The sequence below is a fragment of the Elgaria multicarinata genome, chromosome 3 (genome assembly GCF_023053635.1).
Source record: "Elgaria multicarinata webbii isolate HBS135686 ecotype San Diego chromosome 3, rElgMul1.1.pri, whole genome shotgun sequence".
NCBI classification, from domain to species: Eukaryota; Metazoa; Chordata; class Lepidosauria; order Squamata; family Anguidae; genus Elgaria; species Elgaria multicarinata.
Window position 1 is genome coordinate 65509303 of NC_086173.1, and position 13407 is coordinate 65522709.

General features: G+C 39.3%; 1 protein-coding gene across 2 annotated transcripts in view; it reads left to right on the forward strand.

Annotated features, from left to right (window-relative positions):
• The window catches only part of GABRA1 (gamma-aminobutyric acid type A receptor subunit alpha1), a 44930-nt gene extending 32368 nt beyond the window's left edge, over positions 1 to 12562 (forward strand). For both annotated transcript variants that reach the window (XM_063120551.1, XM_063120552.1), the window contains exons 9-10: positions 3716 to 3918; positions 9625 to 12562. In XM_063120551.1, the coding sequence (XP_062976621.1) occupies positions 3716 to 3918; positions 9625 to 9939 (518 nt within the window). In that variant the 3' untranslated portion in view covers positions 9940 to 12562. The remainder of the gene's footprint in view (positions 1 to 3715; positions 3919 to 9624) is intronic.
• Positions 12563 to 13407: the final 845 nt, after the last annotated feature.

Here is a 13407-nt window from a genome sequence, read left to right on the forward strand (position 1 = left end):
ATCACTTCCCCTATCTTAGATAACCTAGTATTAAGGCAGGATTCACAAAAAACAGTTAACAGCCTCTGGCCCGATATTGGCATGATTCTATCCACATGAGATTGCCTGGAGAGAGAGAGACAGACAAACAGACAGACAGACAGACAGAGACTTGGTTCAGATGTCATGATAACCCACAATGGGTTAATTAAGTTACGTTGGCTTAATTAACCCATAGTGGTTTAATGTGTCATTTGGTGGGAGCCTATGCATGTTTGGCAGGCTTCCCCTCTATAGAGAGAGGGCTAGTGAGCATGGGGGCAGGGGGAGGGGCAGCAAAGGGCATGACAGTGGAGGCAGGACCAGGGTGCACAAACTCATCCCCTCAATAAATTTAAATCACATCAAGAGAATAAGATCATAATGGCAGACAAAAAGTTACAGTAAAGACAGACAACCTTTGCTTTATAGCCGAATGGCTGCTATAGCTTTGATAATGGCAGCGATGTCAGATAAATTGCAGTCCCATGATGGCCAACACTCCCACTGAAATGAATAAGATTTCGAGTGATGTTACTGTGAATATCATTCAGTATTTTTACATACATTCTGTATCTCATATCTGTTTTCCCCACTCTGTTTTTCCTATTTCTTTTTAAACAACAGCTAGGCTCCTGGCCAGGGGGAGGGGGATTCTACACATCGTTGTGGAGGCGCTTCCTTGCATGTTTTTTTAATACACACCTAAACAAAGCGTACATCACTTTTCTGTCACTGGTGATTTATATGTATATATACTGCATTTGGTTTTGTTGGAATGGTTCAAACAGTCCTCAAACCCTGTCCCTTCCATTGCAAGTGGGCGTTGGTTATGGGTGGGCTTTGGTCCACGCTTATGACGTTCTCCATTGCCCTTTTTTATCTTTAATTGCTTATGCGCATGTGCATTCGTGTGCCTCTAGCGGTAACATAGTTTACTGCGATTTCTGTCAGTGTGGAAAAGTTCGATGGATAACCTAACTTAAGTAGCCAGCACCATTGATATTTCGGTTAATGTACTCCTATGTGCTCTTCGAGCACTCCCTGTGCTCAAGGATGAGCACATGCAGTGCCCGGCAGAACTCATCCAAATAATGAAAATAAATCGCAGACGGAGGATGTTCTTCTGGCAGCAGCTTGAGGAGGAGACCAACTTTTTGGTGTTAGGTACAGAGTTCATTCATCTCCCTGCCGTCTTCAGACACTACTGGGTCCGTCCCAGTAGCAAGGACTGGTGGGAGAATTTGAAAGGATGGAATGATGAAACGTGGATAGAGAGCTTTAGTATGAGTAGAGGAACACTGTTAGAAATCATTGCTGAGCTTACACCAGCACTGCATAGGAACCAGACCGCCATGAGGGAGCCATTACTATTTGGAAGCTGGCTAACCCTGGTTCTACAAAAATGCTGCAGAGCAGTTTGGGGTTGGCTGGTCAACAGTTGGCAACGTCTTAGTTGAAGTTTGCTTGGCCTTGGAGCTTGTTCTTCTTTGTTGCACTGTCCATCTGGGTGACTGTCAGAAGCACTAACCATTATGGCTGCACTGAATGTTTCTTGGGACATAAATCCAATTGGTTTCAATGGTTGATTGGGCATTTGTTAACTTCAGAGAATTGTCACTCAGTTCCCATGGATTGACTTAAGCCACAGCACTACAAGTATTGACTTTCAGGGTTGCAGCTAAAGCACAATACGATGGTTGTGAATCTGGAAATCCTGTTCTTCTCCTTTATTTGGGTTAAGCAACTTTTAATGGGTCCATGAGACATGAACGGATCCTGTTCCTGATTCCTATACTTAATCTGCTTTTGACCAAGGTGTGGAGGTACCCCTGCAGAGCACAGCCCTGCTGCACCAAGCTAGTGTGATGTAGTGGTTAGAAAGCTGAACTGTGATTCAGGAGATTTGGGGTCTAGTCCCCACTTGGCCATGATGCTGACTCTGTGACTTTGGGCAAGTCACTGACTCTCAGCTTAACTTACCACACAGGGTTTCTGTGAGGATAAAATGGAGAACAGGAGAATCATGCATGACACCTTAAGCTCCTTGGAGGAAAAGGCAAGATATAAATGTTACAAATAAATAAATAGATTTAAAAAATGCCTGAGGCTTATGATTGGGTCCATTACTTGTACTTGGACCCATACACAGGATTCTATGAGCTTCAATTTCAGTAGAGCTTCTCCATAGTTTTTAAAAAACAAACAAATTCAACCCATTTCTAGACTGGTCTCTTAAAAGATCATGTTTTTGTTTTTTGTTTTACCCAAATTCATGGTACTTGTTTCATCACGTCTTTCATTCTCCTTCACTCTCTGTGTGGTTTTTTTTAAAAAAATCTTTAGCTTTAGATAACCTGAGAAAGAAAAACCTCAAAATTCCATAAATATGCAGAAATAGAGAAATAGAAAGCTTAACTGGATCAATTATGATGCAATCCTGCGGATTGTTAGGATGCTAAAATTCCATTAACTTCAGTGTAATTAACTCAACCGCCTAACTATAGGGGCAGACTGCAGCCTTACACAAATCGTTATGCAGTCAGAGCCATTTCAGAATAAGGATGACTGATAATTGAAAGGTCGGATTATTTCCTCTCCCCAAGAATAAATAATGCATCGGAATATGGAAAGTGCAAGGTATTTCTGATTGCTGTGTGTTTTGGCGAACACTTGGCACAGTGGAAATATACTGTAGCAGAGATTTAATACATGCAATGTCTGCAGTTGTCAAGGTAACTGGTGAGTATGTGATTTAACGCAATGGTAAGCAATGTAACAGAGAGGCAGACCTCTTACTCTCACTAAAAGCTTGGTGGCCAGTTATAAGTAAATTGTTCAGCGGCAGGTGAGGAACCTGGCTACTCAACATGCAAAGTATATTACTACAGTGGCATTTCTCCCCACACCTACCCCAGCTTATTTAATCAATGGAAAACAGCTTGAAAATGTTGCTGCAGAATGTGAGATGGGATTCAGAAACATCCCTCCGTTTCATTTTACAACGCTTAAGCGAGCTCATCCGGTGGAGACATCACTGTATCTCTCATTCACCTCTAATGACAAGTTGGGTGACAGTCAGAGTTGACCTACCCAAGGCGTTTTGGTGCCTGAGGCAGAAAACCAGAATGCCCCCCCCCCAAGTTGTAAAAAATGGAAAAGAAAGAAGTTATAATAAACGAATTGACAATTTTCCAATTTATGGTACAACATGTAGGTCAGCCCTGTTTCTCACTTCCAATTTCCTCCAGATGCAATTTTAATTTCCTCTCCAATTATCAGTATTTACTGAGGATGAGAAATATGGGATAGGAGGGCCATCATGCATCATAGGATGTTACTTCAGTCCTATCCACACTCACCTGGAAGTAAACACCATTGAACACAGTGGAATTTAATTTTGAGTAAACATACATAGGATTATGCTGTGAATGTAAAGTAGTGTAAGAGTGGCCTTCAATACTTGTTCACTAAATAAAATAAAAATTCTTAAATGCCTGTTACAGAAATTTTTAAAATCAATACTTGGGATTGGGATTTATGTTTCTCATACAACAATGGCTCTTAATCCTGAATGCTTTGATATGTACATACGAGAACCTACAGAAAAAACAAAATTGCTTTTGTGTAGTGAAATGGAAGTAGCAATAAGAAGGTGATCTGGTGGATTTTGAGATGTTCTTGCTTTGCTTTACAGGGGTGACAACTGTGCTAACAATGACCACCTTGAGCATCAGTGCACGGAATTCTCTTCCAAAGGTGGCCTATGCTACTGCTATGGATTGGTTCATAGCGGTGTGCTATGCATTTGTTTTCTCAGCACTGATTGAATTTGCAACAGTGAACTACTTTACAAAGAGAGGTTATGCATGGGATGGCAAGAGCGTTGTTCCTGAAAAGGTAATCATAAATATACACATGAAACTTTATACATGGCATGGGCAACATGAACTTACTAAGCAAAAGTACTTGGACTTGCAATCTGATCCTAAACATTTTTATTCAAAAGTAATTCTCTGCAAGTTCAGGTTGCTTGCTTCCATATTTGTATTTGTTTCTAATGGAATACTTTGGGTTGATAATCTCAAACACATATGTTTTATTAACTTCCAAAAGTGGCTATGCTAGAGTCCAGACATTAGCAATTCATGTTAGACATTAACAAGTAAGTTATTAATGAATTAATGAGTTTATTAAGGGTGCAATCCTTTGTGGATAGTCGGCAGCCAGGGTGGGAGGACAGCAGAGGTGATCTTTGCCTCCATGCTCCAGCTGCCCTGCATTTCTGATAGATGGGCAAGTTTGCCTGTCTAGCAATAGCATGTTGGAGGGGAAGGGAAGGAGACTGGGGCAGCCATAGGAAATGGCATACCACAGCTGCCCTGGGGGTTGCCTATACATTCTGGAAGCCCCAAGGTGGCTCCATGGTGGCGTTGCATCGATTATACGATGCAGCAGCCACCTCGAAGCAATCACAGGGCTTTCTAGAGAAGCTCTGTATTTTAAAAGTCAGGGACTTACCCTCACTTTTCAGGAAGCAGCAAGTTGAGAGTGGTTTTTCGGCCATCTAACCTTGCTCCATCCTAGATGCAGAGGCATTGCCAGGCGGATGGTGATCCCTGTTTGGTCGGTATCCATCTGGACAGGGTGTGGGCCCGGAGGCCAGAAACCTCATGCTTTCGCTGCGCATCGCGATTAACTGTCGCCACCTCGATGCAGCAAAAGAGTGGGGTTTTGCTTATCATGGCGGCAACCTGCTGCTGTATAGGCAGCCCCCTGGTTACCTCACCTCCCCGCCCTTGGGGGGGGGCATGGGGAGTGTGTTTTCTTGGCTTTGAGGTCAAAGCCCTATCTCCGATCTCAGAGCCAGGAAGCTGAACAATCCTATGCTCCACCCCAACCCCAGACCCTGTCTAGGGGCCAGAGGATTAACTCTCTAAAATATTTAAATCTGCATTGGAATTTGGAATTTGTTTCAGCTATTTTACATTCAGCAGCTAAGGGAAAATCCATACAGGCATATTAATCACTTGGTGAGCACTAAGACATTGCTTGTATGTGTGAAACAGCTACCACCAGGAAGGATGCCCGTGTTTTGTTATTATTATTATTATTATTTATTTATATAGCACCATCAAAGTACATGGTGCTGTACAGAGTAAAGCAGTAAATAGCAAGACCCTGCCACACAGAATTGGATTTTTTTCTCAATAGAATTGCATTCTTCTTGTGCTAATTCTCATAAGCACCAATTCACGTTATAGTCAATACACACCTGCACACTAATCCACATTAATTACTGTGGATTAGCACTAATGCCCCCTCCCAAAAAGGGGAAAACTGTCCGCAAGTCCATGGAATCTGCGTGACTTGGAAAAAGCTGGTCCACTGCAGAATCCAGAGGTTGAATTTATAGAAATATGAATTCATAGAAATCTGTTGTGGATTTCTCCAATTTCCCTAATCATCAGTCAGAAAGAGCTTTCATATTGTATATTACTACCACCTCAAAATAAGACTTTGAAATGGAAAGATTAGACATTCAGCAGCGAGTTATCAAGCAAACCAATCCAATCCAATCCAGCAATCATCCAATCATAAGTGACGTATATGCATGTGTGATTTGGATCCCTGAGTCTGAAAATAAGAGTGTCTGGGAATGGGGGAGGGGGAGAAGTGTGAGTGTGTGTGTGTGTGTGTGTAACCCAAAGAGACAGGGCATTGTCCAGCTAACGTTAAGCATTTTCATGAGCAGAATTGCTGGCTTTGCTCTGAAATGTTTGGTAGACGCCAGAACACATGTTCTGGTTTTCAAAATCATCATCATTACCATCATCATTGTCATGTCATCATAATCACCACCACCACCACCTCCACCACCCAGAATGGCCTTCAGGCTCTGGAATGGCCTCTTCAGAAGTTTGAAGGCATCTGGCATCACTGACTCTGCACCGCACCTGATATCTCAAACTATGCCAAGCAGGGCCGAGCACAACCTTGCCTCTCATTGTAATCAACCACTCAAGAATTTGGCCCATAAATCAGTCTGGGTCCAGCTCCAAATCACATTGCAACAGAATTCAGTGACATCATTACCATGATGCCCCATGAATTTCAATGAATGGCTTACTGGATTACCAGAATGCTGGGCTAACAAGTTCTTTAGGTTGTCTCTGACCTCCATAGCATTATAAGGGAAATGTTAGGGTTTTTGTTTTTTTTTTTTAAAAAAAGGTTAGAATAAAATGGAAGTAATGCAGATCACGAGCAGCTAACCAAAGCATTCTTGATCTTCAATGATTTTTTGGATCACACTCTGCAGATGGATTAACTGCTTATTCTCTCTATTAGATGGAAATAGTCTGCAGCTTTTATGCAAAAAGGCTTATAAAGGATTTATTTTCTCCACGTATTTTTCATGCCTCTTAAAAATATCAATGTGATTATTATTTATGTGGGTTCTAATGTTTGGGGAGACGAACAAACATGAAAATTGTATATGAAAATATGTGAGAGATCAGAAACTACGAACCTGAAATAAATATATCATTAACAACTTCAGAAAGATGTTTAGTTTCACGGAATGGCAATTCTGCAGTGAATGCTTCAATAACTGCAAAGTAGACATTAAATATATGTCTCTCTGGATGTGTAAGAAAAAGAGCAGCAGGGAAACTGGTTTGAACACAAGCAACAACAAAAGGAACCTTCAGATTGCCCCCCCACCCCATTTATATTGCCAAAAAGTAAAGAATTAAAACAAATGGATCACATTTTGTCAACATAAATTGCAGTACAGACTTTATCTGGATTGGGTTCCTTGTGCTTACTAGTAGCTTGACCCAGAGAAAGATGTGGAATGTCATACATTTATGAATTCCTGATGAAAATGACTTGAGAGAAAGAGGGGAGAGGAGGCACCTCCTTCCCTCCCATAGCTACTTCCTTTCTTCAGAATTCCATACATTCCATGAAAAGTGGGTTGTGTTCATGGCTTATTTTCATAAAGTGGGAGGTGTTTAAGTGTAGCTCAATCTAAAGAGTAATGGTGAGCTGGCTTAACTTTCCATTTTTATTCTTAAATAACGACAACAAAGTATTCTTAAACAAGAACAAAAAGCTTAGTCCATAATTCTCTAAATGACATGACATTCTCACAGGCTTAGCCCCTCCTTGCCATGGAGAAGACAATGCTGCCCTCTGATTGGCTGCAATACATGCTGGGAGCTGTAGGACCCTTTTCCCTCTTCACAGTAGGGCTGTGCAGAAAATGGCAGATGGCACAGAAAATGGCTGCCATGCTTCAGAATTCCAAATCCGAATCTTGCACAACCCTAGGCAGTATCTGCTCTGTTGGGGCCTTGCCTCAAAGGCAGTAAATACCATTTAAAGGAACTTTAAGTTACCTTTGATGCTGTTGCAGTGAAGTAGAACCAGCACAGGTACCCTCTGTGGCCACCTTACCCACAATGCCTTGCTCTGGGGAAAGACCGCTTCCTCAGACTGAGCTGTGAGGCATAGGGCGGGTGCTTGGTAGAACCTGCTGCCACTGATGGTCCTTTACTTCCAATGTCAAATGTTGCAATAGCAAAAGCGGTGGTGGTGGAGCTCCATGGATGGTGTGCGGGCAGGTAGCAGCAGCTGGCTGGAGAGATGTGGATGTGGCATCAGTGGGCAGGATGTGAGGTGGGTGAAAGAGCAGCAGAGAGCCCAGTGGCAATACAAGCCAAGTGGTGGGTGGGGTCCTTAGTCCTGATCTATAGCTCCACCCAATTGTCCCCTGAGGGGATGCTCTTTTGAATTGTTGAAGACTACCTTGGATACAATGAAAAATTGTTGCTGCTGATGTAATTGGGCATCTGTCGATTTGACTGCATTCTCTCTTACCCCCTCTATAACTTTTCTGTGGCTCCAATTTAAACAAATGAGACAAGAATGAAACTAATGAGGAATAAATCATATAAAACTGGGGAAATGGAACTCATTTCTTTGGATTCTCATTCATTTTTAGAACTAAAATGGAAGAAACTATTGGAGCTTTCTTGTGTAGCTCTCAATTTGTTTCTAAAATTAAGACACTCCCCTCTGTATCTCTTTCTACACTAAGGCAGGCTTGGTGAACATATGTAACATGGCACTGGGCTAGTTAAGGATGGTTATGGACCTTCTGGAGCATTTGTTGGAAAAGTGCCCTCTCTGAGGCAGAGTTGCTACGGTAGTTGGTAACGAAATGTTGCACAATGTCTATGAGAAGCCATTCCAAGGAAAAGCAAAATCAAGTGAATGTTTTCTTGAAGAACATTCAGTACCTATCTCTTTGTATTAATGTTTGCCAAAAGAACATGTCACGTCTTCTTTTTCAGCTAGAAATTTCCTGTTTGGTGTCTACGTATGTGACACCAGAGAAGATAGTGTATAAAACCTACCTCCCTCCCTTGCGAGGTAGGCACATGCTTTGGGAGCAATTAGTTCTTGTGTCTCTTTATTCAGCAGAATAAACGTTGTTTGACCCATACGTCATCTCCTCTCCTCCTTGTGTGCTGAATTGGACTTGGTATACCAGGGAACGAGCAATTTTTGCAACACATTGATTGTGAAATTAAAAATTCTCAGTACTCAGATTTAATGTACTGTAGGGCTGTTTCTCCTGCTCAGGAGCTGTTATACAAAAATCTGTGAGGTACTTCCACATTGCAGATCTCTTCCTCCAACAGTGTCCAGTTGCTGAATGTACTATACTGTGCTAAAGTAAACAGGCAGAGAGGCAGAGCCATGTTGTCGCAACTCTGGGAGCTCCAGGGGCCGATTTCAATATGCCAGATTTCTCCAGAGAATACATGGCTACCACATGCTGTTGAATTTCAGTGGTGATAGCAGGAGAACAGCCAGGTTTTTGCCACCGAGTAGCAGGAAATGATAACGGTGACCAAAAAGACAAATTTACCTTGTTTTGAAGCTAGATTTTGTGTTTTTAGGCCACCCCTACTGTTTACAACCCACCAATTGTTTTGCTGCCACAACCACTGCAATGACAAATTTGAGGGTGGCAGGGGCCACAGTCCAGGTGGACATGGGCTGTGTACTGCCCGTCCCTGAATGAAAAGCAGCTGTGGTGCCACTCTACTGGGCCTCATGCCCTCACTAAAGCCTCTGAAGAAGCTCTTATTTGGCTTTTCACCTAACCCTTTCCAAACATTCTGAACAATTCGTTACTGGGGAAAAACCATATTTTTAAAAATATTTTTTTAGTTGCAAATAGAAAAACTTAAATATTAACATAATACAGAAACCATACATGCGAGGAATAATAAATTACATATGCTTTTTTAAAAAGAAAATGCTACCCAATCTAACACTATATACAGTACAAATTATTTAACATTAGTTATTAGGCAGTTTTAAAGGACAATAAAAGAAAATATTATATAATTTAATATTATCTAAATTAAATTCAAAATTTGACATTGCTTCATCGCTTACCAACATTCCAGCAGAATAGTATTTTTTAATGGATGATTCACCGAAAAGATTTCTTGGACTAAAATCTCAATCTCTCTCTCTCTCTCTCTCTCTCTCTCTCTGTTTTTTTATTATTATTATTCCTAGCCAAAGAAAGTAAAGGACCCTCTCATTATGAAAAACAATTCATTTACAGCACCAGCGACAGCAACCAGCTTTACCCCTAATATCGCAAGGGACCCTGGACTAGCTACTATTGCTAAAAGTGCAACGATAGAACCAAAAGAAGGTAAAGCAGAAACAAAACCTCCAGAACCCAAGAAAACTTTTAATAGTGTCAGCAAAATTGATCGACTATCAAGAATAGCATTTCCATTGCTTTTTGGGATTTTTAATTTAGTGTACTGGGCTACCTATTTAAATAGAGAGCCCAAGCTTAAAGACCAAAACCCACCCCACTAACCCCATTAACCACATAGTTTATTCAGTCTCTTTTGCACTGGGAATTGCTTTTTGGTTCTAAACACATAGTAATTCCCATTTGCTTCATTGCCTCTGTCTTAAAGAAATTGAGATTTCCTTATTTTATAAAGTAAAAAGTATATTATATATATATACATATATATAATAGAAAAGATATTAACTCTGTACTCTAGGGCTGTAACAATGTGATGTAGACGCCCGATTCTGAACCGTGACTCTGAACGAGAGAGGGAAATGTAAGAAATCCAGACCACTTGTAGATAGCCTATTGCTGAACGTCCCCTTAAGAGATGCTGTACATGTCAGAACAGAAATATTTTTATGCAAAATGATAGAAGGTAAAACAGTCTTTATATATGTTCACGTTGCACATACAGTATTGTATTTTCCATTTTTGGAGTGCTGCTTATTTTGAATTCTTTTGTAGAATATACATCTTTCCAAAGTGGTGGATTCCAGAAAATACAATATTTTTCCTAGATTTCTTTTTTTGCCTAAACTCCCAACCACCAGTTTTAAAGTATATAATGTTATTTACATAAAAGAAAGCCTACTTACTAATGGTACAAGTTATCACAGAATAGCACATTTGATTAATGATAATGAATGCTTTAATATGCTCTCTCACTGCAGTCTTATTTTAAGCCTCAGATTGTCACTTGACTTGATAATATCAAACCTATTGCACATTAAGTGCAGAGCTCTAATTCCTTTTAACCTGTAAGGTAAAACCACACTTGGATAATTACAGGGGTTATTTTTATTAAGGTTTTTTGTTTGTTCGTTCGTTTCTTATAGGAAGAAAAAAACACCGTTTTGCAAGCTCTAGATACATTGAATGTATTATTTTATAATATGGTACATTAAAAGCTTTAGATTGAAACATATGGCAAAGAGAAAGACAAAATCTATTAATTCGATAATATATGTAAATATACAGCATGAGATTGTACATTTTTTTTACTTTTTTATGTTCTTAATACATTGTGTAGGGTTCACCTCTCTGAGCTCTTAATATGTTATATTTTAAAAAGAAACATATTTAGAGCCTGCAGTTTAAAAAAAAGTCAGTGGCATTTGAAAGGAAAAAGAAGATAAGGAGGAGAGCTTGGAATTTATTCCATTTGTAGAGTGGCTATCTGTACAGTAGCTTGCAGTTTGATACTGTCATCCAGTGTATACTATTAGGCTAATGACTGGTATGCTCAGGTAATGCGTGAATACTAAAATATGGAATTATATTTGGTAGGAAAATGGTAAAATATTTAAGACAAAAGTCATCTGTATATTATTGCTATATTTGCTGATACATAACTGTTAACGATAAGTGATGTAATATATGTAGCATTAAATACAGAAAAAAAACCATACACAAAAGAATGTACAGGAAAATACATTTTATTGAGTAAACTTATTACATTTCATTTTTACTGTAGCAATATATTTGTAGGAACAATATGTAAGGGCTTTAAATACAAGATGTCCATTTTGCAAGTTATTAGTATTCCCTTCAAAATAATTCTAGCCAGTTTCATTTCTGCTGAGAACTTATTTTAAGGAAAATAAAATCAAATTTCAGAGGTGGATATTTTCAAAAAGGTTTGAGACATTAATGGATTTTTGGAAGCATTAATACAGTGGTTCAGAATCCATAACACATGGTAGTGAATGCATTTTAAAAACAATGCTACATGGACCTTCAATTGAAATAGCTAATAAAATAGTCAGTTTGATATCTATACATGTTACAGGCAATGTTTTATATACTCTTTCTCAATAAATCAAAAGATTGCTGCTCACTTAGAATCTACAAAATGAAATAGTTAACTTTTTCTTTAGAAAAGATTTTTTTTTTTAAACTAATGCTTCATTGTCTACCATTTAGTCCTGTTTAAACTTGATGAGCTAATCTGACTGGAGCTTACTAAAGAGGATGTGTTATCTTCTGGTATTATGTGTAGATATATGTATAGAAAAAAATAAAATAAAATACGACTCTTTAACTTCGGTATTTGTTTATCTTGTTATTTTTGGCGTTTAATCTAGTGTGTTCATTAAGGGCATTTTACCTTCCTAATTATCCATTTTGCTACCTTTTGGTCTGCATTTTGCACATTAGATGTGAATATTACTTAACTAGTCTGCTTTTTTTTTTGCTATGCAATGACTGCATTATATCATCTCTTAGTTTGTTAGTCTATGTGAATAGTATACTGTATAAATCTGATTGCACAGTTTATCAAGGACAAGGTGTTCTCTATGTAGCTTTTTTACAGTGCTTTGCTAAACCATGTAATAATAGTAAGTCTTCCTTGAAAATAATGATACACTCTTATAGAGGACAGTTTCTGTTTACTCCTGAGATAATTAAAAAAAAATGACATTGAATGTTTATTGCACCTCAGTGCAGTGATGTGGCAATAAGACCTAAATCTATAATAGAGGTTGTTTATGGCAGACGCATGTAATGCTTTACAGAGTTTAGCAAAAGCTCGTTATTTTATGTCAAATTGTAATTCTATTATACTAATAAAGTTAAAAAAAAACTATGAATAACACAAGTGAATGTTTTACTTGGTTTATTTTATTTTTAAACATGGCTTCATTGTAAGACCTATCTGATAAATGACAAGGCAGACCCTTTTGCTATTTATAGGAAATGAGTGATTTGGAAGGCAGAATATTTGGAAAGGAATGTGAAAAGCAGTTCTTGCTGTACAATTTTAATTAATGTTGAAAAGCGTGGTCCTTATGTTATGTATTCCCTTTGATTTCTAACCCACAATATCTTATTCAGATGGTCCACCAAATACGTAGTGAAATCAATAAGATACAACCTCCAGTGAGAATACAATGCATGGCAGAAGAGCACAAGAAGAGCTGTGCTGGATCAGACCAAGGGTCCATCTAGTCCAGCACTCTGTTCACACAGTGGCCAACCAGCCGTCGGCCAGGGATGAACAAGCAGGACATGGTGCAACAGCACCCTCCCGCCCATATTCCCCAGCAACTGGTGTATATGGGCTTACCAACCCCCCTTTTGAAGCCGGCAAGATGCTGGGTGGCCAACACAGCATCTTGTGGTAGTGAATTCCATAGTTTAACAATCCACTGTATAAAGAAGTACTTCCTTTTATCTGTCCTGAGTTTCCTATCAAACAGTTTCATGGGATTACCCTGGGTTCTAGTATTATGGGAGAGGGAGAACAATGTCTCCCTATCCACATTCTCCACACCATTTGTAATTTTGTAAACGTCTATCATGTCTCCCCCTGGCATCCTTTTTTCCAAGCTAAACAATACCAGCTGTTGTAACCTTCCCTCATAGGAAAGCTGCTCCAGTCCCTTGATCATTTGAGTTGCCCTTTTCTGCAGTTTTTCCAGCAATAAAATATCTTTTTTTAGGTGTGGTGACCAGACCTGTACATAGTATTTTAAGTGTGGTTG